At 37.2% G+C, this 8715-nt stretch overlaps 1 protein-coding gene across 1 annotated transcript in view; it reads left to right on the top strand.

Moving 5' to 3' along the window:
- LOC117103468 (protein CASC1-like) overlaps positions 1-8715 on the top strand; it is a gene marked incomplete at its 5' end in the record, with an annotated part of 68483 nt that overhangs the window by 25719 nt on the left and 34049 nt on the right. The window contains 1 exon segment of the mRNA XM_033244022.1: positions 7752-7858. Within this exon segment, the coding sequence (XP_033099913.1) occupies positions 7752-7858 (107 nt within the window).

Genomic DNA, 8715 nt, shown 5'->3' with positions numbered 1-8715 from the left:
ACAGTAGAGGAAATCCGATCAGAATGACAAAATAAACTAAGTATCCACTGGAAGGAGTCCCAATATCTGCAGACGGATCCGTTTCGGCCTTCCAGGCCTCATCAGTGCAGCCAGAGTATAGACCCAAACGAAACGTTCGACCAGCCTAGGTAGGGCCCAAACTAGTCCCACGACCACTAATGATTACAGAGCCAAACCAAGGCAATATATATACACAGCCCAGGTTATGTATTCACCAAAGATCTTATAAACACAAGATAGCGTTCTCCGCGATTTACGCGTAACAAATAGAAGCGTCGGTCAAGGTTCAAAGTTTCCAATTTAGCAAGTGGGCGCCATTCATGCGCTATTATACCAAAGAGAAAAATTAATCAGTTTTGGAAGAGGGCGTCCTATCTGTTGCCATGGATCTGAGATGGTTCCTGTTCTGCTGTTCACAGGATTGATACCCTAAAGGTAAAGTCGCGCGGTGTACGGTATGGTCAGCGGTCAAGGGTCAAAAGTTTCCAATTTAGCAAGAGGGCGCCATTCATGCCTTATTACAGAATTTGCACGCGTAAATCGCAGAGAACACTATCTTGTGTTTATAAGATCTTTGGTATTCACCGATGTCACTGTCTGGGTGTCTATTCCAGTTTGTTTTTGTTGTATGACGTACATAACTTATTCCCTGTTGTCACATCCAGCTGCCGTGTGGCACTGTTTAGCGTTGAGTTGCGAATAAATCGGTTGTCAAGCAGACGGCCATTGAGTTATTACAATCTGGTTTTAGTGTCTTTCATTATACTTGATATTGTAATAAACAACATGGTAAACACAATTAAAAGATCCAAAGGAAATTTTATCCAAGCTGCAAGCTCACTTCACACCCACTCGAAACGTTTTGTACGACAGATTTATATTTCATGGTGCTGAACAACAACCAAAAGAAAACATCAGTCAATATGTACATAGACTGAAACAGTTGGCAGAACCATGTAAATTCGGAGCACTCAACGATGAAATGATAAGGGATCGTTTAGTATTAGGTGCATGGGACAAAGCAGCTAGAGCAAGATTGTTCCGCAAGAAAGAATGCAACCTGGAAAGGGCAATTGAATTGCTTAAAGTCAGTGAAACAACGACGCAGCAGCTATCAGAAGTAGCTGGGAATGAAACACAGGTGGTGAATTTTGCAAAGAGTCAAAAGAGTACAAAAAAGTAAGACAAACCAACAACAAAGAAAAAACATGGCAAAACCACTACAACAAAGAGTAACAGCATACGACCAGGTACATGTCGATATTGCGGGAAAGTTCACGAATTTAAGAAAGAAAAATGCCCAGCCTACGGAAAAAAGTGTGGAAAATGTGGTCTACAGAATCACTCCAAAGAGATGTGTAAAACAAAACAAAGAAAAGCAGTTGTCAACAGAGTAGAAGACACTGATTCAGATGACTCACCCTTCAATGTTGAAACAGTTGGAGCTTTATGTGATAATAATAAAGGCAAACTAATGGTATCACTGCACTTACAAAACACCAGTGGAGAGGTCAAGGCGGTAAAATGTCAAATGTCAAATAGACACAGGTGCTTCATGCAACGTGATGTCATATCGAGACCTGCAAACACTGGAAGGTACAGACAAGCCGAATATGCGACCTTCATCAACAACACTGAAGATGTATAATGATGAAGCAGTTGCAGTAAAAGGAGAGATTACCATAACCTGCCGACATGATAAGCAGAAGTCAGAAGTAACCTTTAAGATTATTGACACCACACAAGCACCACTGTTACAAGCTCTACATCAATAGAAATGGGTTTGATACAAGTAGCAAAGCATATTAATCAGATTCAAAAGAAAGATAGCATTCAAAAACTGGAAAAGAAAATACTAAAACAATACCCTGAAGTGTTTGAAGGTCTTGGAGAACTACCGGGAGAGTATCACATTGAAATTGACAGAAATATCACACCAACCAAGCATCCAGCCAGGAAAATTGCAGTTGCAATAAAAGGAGATGTAAAACAGAAACTGCAAGAATTAGAGGCCAAGATGGTGATAGAAAAAGTCACTAGACCTACAGACTGGATCAGCAATATGGTGGTTGTGAGAAAACCAGGCAAGTTACGAATCTGTTTAGATCCATGTGATTTAAACATGGCCTTAAAACGTCCACAATACCCTATGCCCACAGTTGAAGGAATTTTGCCAGAACTAACAAATGCAAAGGTTTTCTCCGTACTGGATGCCAGGGATGGTTTTTGGCAGGTGAAGTTAGATGGAGCAAGTAGTGAGTTAACAACATTTGCTACTCCATTTGGAAGGTATAAATTGTTAAGACTTCCGTTTGGAATTAATACAGCTCCAGAGGAATTCCAAAGAAGGCAGCATGAATTATTCGAAGGATTAAAAGGCGTACAAGTTGTGGCAGATGACTTCTTAATATATGGCTGTGGAGAAACCATGGATGAGGCGAATGTAGACCATGATACCAAATTGACCAGTTTCCTTAAAAGAGCAAAGAAAGTAAATCTGAAGCTGAACAAGAGCAAAATGAAACTTAGGCTAACAGAAGTCAAGTATATTGGACATATACTAAGTTCAGAGGGAGTGAAAGCAGACCCACTCAAGGTCAAAGCCATCAATGAGATGCCTGTACCAGACGACAAGAAAGCAGTACAGAGGCTGATAGGCTGTGTAACCTATCTTGATAAGTTCCTACCTGGGCTATCCCAAGTAGCGGAACCATTGAGAAGACTCACAGACAAGGAGGCACATTTTAACTGGATGGAGCATCACACAGAGGCATTCAACAAGATAAAGCAGATGTTGACTACAGCACCTGTACTGCAATACTACAACATCAAAGAAGAAGTAACAATACAATCTGATGCCTCAGAATCAGGGTTAGGTGCTACTCTATTCAAAATGGACATCCAGTAACATTCGCATCCAGAGGATTAACAGGAGCAGAAAGAAATTATGCTCAAGTAGAAAAAGAGTTACTCAGTATACTGTTTGCTTGTGAAAGATTTGATGAGTACATCTATGCCAGGGAATTGATCACGGTACACACGGATCATAAGCCTTTGGTAGCTATACACAAGAAGCCTATATCCAAAGCACCAAAGCGATTACAACGGATGCTGCTAAGGTTGCAGAAATATAAATTAGACATCCAGTATTTGCAGGGCAGTAAGATGTACATAGCGGATTGGTTAAGCAGAGCATACTTACAAGGACATGAGAAAGAAGACAAAATATTTAAAGAAATTGAACAGATAAATGCAGCTGACTACATCAATGTTAGTAAGCCAACCCAGTACCTGCTGAAGCAAGCAACAGCTAGGGACAGTCAAAGCCAAACACTGATGGAGATGATCAAGAACGGTTGGCCAGAGACCAAAGCAAAAGTCCAATCAATATTCGAGAACACTTTAATTATCGAGAAGAAATAACAGCCCAAGATGGTGTCTTATAGACAGAAAAAATCTGTTGCAAAAGACTCATTCAAGCCATCTGGGTGCTGAAGCATCAATTCGAAGAGCTAAAGACAGTTTATTCTGGCCATGAATGTCAGCAGACATCAGAGAAATAGTAGACAACTGCCAGATCTGCCAAACTTACCAAGACAAGCAGAAGAAAGAGCCAATGATGTCATACCCTATTCCTACCAGACCATGGGAAATAATCTCTCAAGACATACTTACGTATAAGAGCAAAGATTACCTTGTAACAGTAGATCACTACAGTGATGTGTGGTTTCTGGATGAATTACAAGATCTAACATCTAAAACAATCATTGAATGCAGCAAAATGCACTTCGCTCTACAAGGAATACCATCAACACTGATCACAGACAATGGGAAACAGTGGGTTAGCCGAGAATTTGTTGAATTCACAAAGACATGGGGAGTTCAACCATGTGACCAGCTCTCCCTATCACAGTCAGACTAATGGGAATGCAGAGGCAGCAGTTAAGATTGCCAAGAAACTGATCAAGAAAACTTTGAAAGTAGGATCCAATCCATACCTTGCAATTCTCGACTGGAGAAACACACCAAACGATGCAGGACACAGCCCAGCACAACGACTGTTGTCTAGAAGAACAAATACAATTTTGCCAGTAACAGAAATCCTTCTACAACCACAAGTAGTTACTGGAGTCTCAGAACACATTAAGAAAAGAAAACAGATATCGAAACTACAGTATGACAAAAAGTGCAACAAAGCTACCAGAAACTGTCATTGGGGAAACTGTCAGACTCCGGCCTGAAAACAACAACCAAGAGTGGCAGACAACAACCTGCACGAAAAAAGTAGGACCTCCTTCTTACTTAGTAGAAACTACAAATGGCAAAGTTTATCGTCGCAACAGAAAGTTTCTACGCACAACACCAGCAAGAGACATAGCTAAAACAATGCCAACAGTTGCACCCGACAAATCAGACATCACATCCACAACGGACATCCCAGTACCAGCAACACCAAATGCAACAAGTGACAAGAGCACAGTAAGCCAACAACAACCATTAGCTGCAAAACAAACAGAAGTTTCAACACCAATCATACCAACTCAGCCCAAAAGAACCATAACTATGCCGAATCGATTCAAGGACTTTGTAACAAAGTTCTAGCAGGGAGTTTCTCCTATGTTCGTGTTAATGTTTAAATTTAAATTTAAAAAATAATAATAATAAATAAATAGCATACATGAATTAATAATAGATATCATCAGCAGCATAAAGAGGATGGCTCATAGAATTCATATGAAACTACAAATTGGCACATAAGAAAATAATGCAAACAGGCATATAGAGAAGTTCTGTTTATTAATACTGTGATCTCATAAACATGCAAGTAATTATGCTATAGTTCGAAATAAATTTAAAAAAAAAATTAATAAATAAATAAATTAAAAAAATTTTAAAAATTAAAAAAAAAAAATTAAAAGAAAATAAAGTAAGGGAGATGTTGTATGACGTACATAACTTTTTCCCTGTTGTCACATCCAGCCGCCGTGTGGCGCTGTTTAGCGTTGAGTTGCGAATAAATCGGTTGTCAAGCAGACGGCCATTGAGTTATTACAATCTGGTTTTAGTGTCTTTCATTATACTTGATATTGTAACAAACAACAGTTTTTATATCTAGTATCTTTGTTGAGAATTGATAATAAAATACGCGGCGACTTGGTAACGAAAGTTTGGCACAAGTTTTTTTAGATCCAGCTGTAGGGGGCGTCCCATTTTTCGTATTCCCACCATGCATTTCGGTGGAACACGGTGGAACACTTTTTTTGTGTGGAGAACTCTATCTTGTATTTCTAGTATCTTTGGTGTAAGCTTAGCGAGGATCGTTTAGGCCTCTGCGAACAAGTTCGACTGCGATGTATGGAACACTTTGTATTGTGTGTTCTCAATCAATTCGATTCATTGAATGACTACTAATATCCTATTCTGATAATTATGATGAATATGCGTATGGACCTAAAAATTATATACCGTAATGATGACTACTGTAAGCGAAGGGCAAAGGACATGTTTTACCTTAGTGATATAAGGAGGCTGTGAGTTAATATTCATGGAGACTGCCTCTTCAATGTTTTTTTTATGTTATATCGCCTTTTCCACGAATCGGTAGACATGTCAAAGTGACAGCCCAAAGTCAGTGGTGCGTAACCAACAAAAATTAGATAAGCTTTGAGGCTAACATCTTGACCATGTTTTTTAAAAAATCATAACTCCATAACAGAGTTTCGTATGCTGATATTTTTTTTTTCTTGAAAATGTTTTTATTCTACACTACTTACTATGTGGTTTGAAATATTAAGTTGAATTTTTTTCCTCCAAAAAAAAAAATCCCAAAAATTTGAATACTGCAACTAGGCCTATGCCTACTTACACTATTGTTTTGCTAACAAGACTTAGTGATTTTCCTGCTTGATGACAAACGAGTGTAGCAGTACTCTATATATCATTTTTACTTCTGCCTATAGTTGTGCTCAGCCTTGGTATGATGAAACAGGTCTCTAACTTTACAATCTACAATGATTGACAAATATACATTAAACCCAAGTTTATTTTTGTAAAGTATTTTGCTTTGATGTATATGGTGTTCAACTTTTTGATGTTATAAATTTTTCATCTATTTCAAAATTTGTGATTGATTCATTAAAAGACTTCATGTCATATTTTAATAAGTTTTATTAGGACATGTGTGCAGACAAAATCTTGATATGCAGATAAGAAAAATTAACCCCCCCCCCCCTTCCCTGATTTTCTTTTGAGATGTGACGCTAAACAAGTATTTTTTTTTTTTTGCCCTAATTATGTTTGTTTACCTTTAATCAACTGCAGGATTTTGTTTTTGGATATTATTTCATAATATCATATTTCAGCACCTATCAAAATTCAACTCCCACCCACATGCAGTGCATCATTTCGAGATCTAGTCTTTTGTACTTGCTCATTAGATTTTGCTTTTTAATCTATTTCAAAGGGGAAAAAAAATCATAACTGCTGAATAATAGAGAATTGCCCTTCAAACTGGGTGAACTTTTATACAGCCTAGGCCTAGCTTTAGGCTTAGGAAGGATAGGGCTTTCTGTCATCCGGCCTAGGAGCGAGTGTGTGTGTACAACTACCATTTAATGGTTCTTCAATCATTCTTCTTCGATATGTGGATTCTGTTGTAGATATAAAGAGTACAAGTATTTTAATTTGTTCAGTTTAAAATCAGAAAAGACAAGTGGGTCGGACACTTTGTCAATTGTTACCATACCATGATAACTAAAATTTGACAAACTCTGATTAGTTTCAAATTTAGTAGAATGCAGTGAATTGCTTTGGTGACTTTAATTATCGCAATTTACAAATTTCCTTTTAGTTTTTACGTACAAAGGAACGTACACACCCACAGGGTTCTTGGTTGATAATTACATTTGATATGCTGTAGAGCAAAACAACAGGTAGGGCCTACTGTACTGTATGAAGCAGTACTTAAAATGGCAGTCGCTTGTAATGCCAAAAAGTGAGGCATTCTCTACTCTCAATTATGGCCTAGCGCTAGGCCTAGAGCAGGTCCTGTAGCCGTAGGTCCCACATATCGTAAACATTTTTGTTTCATTTGTTCAATCGTTAATATTATTATTAAGGAGTTTTAGATATGCGACGACGAGTAATCCAGGACGATATGCTAATTATCTATGACGTATAACAATGTTGGCCACACAGATGATAAGCTCTTGTTTTAGATTTTGCGACGACGATGCAAATACATACGTCACCACCGGACATGCTTTAGTGAATTGAAAATAAACACTGTACAGTAAACCTCGTTTTTACGTACCCCAGTTAAACGAACCCTCGGTTTTACGTACGCCTCGTATCGACGATGACGTCATCAAAAACCCCGAAAATATTTAAAACAAACGGCCCTTTTTGTTTCACGTACACGAACGCTAATTGGTTGGCTCGCCCAGACAACACCGCAGCTCTGTTGTTTAGAATAGGCATGAAGGGGAATTCCCAAGTTATACCTTTGTCGTATAGGTAATCTTACAATATTTTCTTGTACTTTAGTTAAGTAAAAGACATAAAGTCATGAATTAATACACTAGACACATGGTTTTATGTGAACACTTTATTATAACATCGTAAAATGATGGTTTTTAAATATCTATCTATCCATCTATTTACATAAAACATAAGGTGAACATAAAGATATTTATTTATTCATTACTTTATAATGTTCAACTTGATTTCAGTCTGCCAGACGATGTCCTGTATAGCGAAGAGCCGCAGATGGCTTACTGGTGTCCCGAGCGCAAGCAGTGGCGACTTGATGGTTTTGTGGACATTAAGTATGAGGAAGGCAAGTCCATGTGTTAATTGTAATTTTAATTATCTTAAAGTGCCTCTGCCACCTATTCTGACAATTTCTATAAACACATAACAAAAATAACACAATAAATCACAATAAATTTAAAGTAGTAAACCTATTTCACAGTCACTTACTTTGGAATGGGAAAATCTGATCTTCTGTTTTTTTGTTTTTTTTTTTGGTACAGGTACTGTACGTATTATAAATCCTTATTCTTCCATCAGAAATAGTTCATGTGTATTAAAAATGGACAGGAAGAGTGTTTGCGCGTTTTACACATGTGACAGTGTGTGCGCGCGTAACCAACAAAAGTTATATTTTTGTAATAAAGCGCAAGCTAGAAAAACATTTTTTATTCAGTCATTCATAGCGCAAGGACAGATGCCTAGGTAGATAGGCTCTAGTAAAAACTTGAATCGTGAAGGCGAAATTTTCGATCTCCCTGGCCTTCAACATCTTTTACCGAAACCGCAAAATTCAAGATTGCTTTATCATCAATCAAAAAATGGGATGTGAATTTTTTTTTTGCTTGCTGCATAGCCTACAGAGAAAAGTAAAAAAAGGCAATTAAAAACAAAAAAACAAAACAACCTACGTCTAGGCTTTTTTTCGCTTCTTTTTTCCCCCTCCCCCCTACTCCATAGGTAAGGATGGCCAGAGATGTTGTTAAAATACAGATACATACATACAGATATATTTATATATATGTACTGTATTTATTTATATATCTATTTATATATATATATATATATTATTTTATATATACTGTATATATTTATTTATTTGTGTATTTATATATGTATATTTATATGTATATTCATTTATATATATATATATATATATATATA

Source organism: Anneissia japonica, unplaced genomic scaffold, assembly GCF_011630105.1.
Source record: "Anneissia japonica isolate Jap-2015-1 unplaced genomic scaffold, ASM1163010v1 scaffold287969_len279043_cov187, whole genome shotgun sequence".
In the NCBI taxonomy this organism is placed as follows: Eukaryota; Metazoa; Echinodermata; class Crinoidea; order Comatulida; family Comatulidae; genus Anneissia; species Anneissia japonica.
Note: the sequence above shows the minus strand (reverse complement) of the source record. Positions and strands in the feature narration are given on the sequence as shown.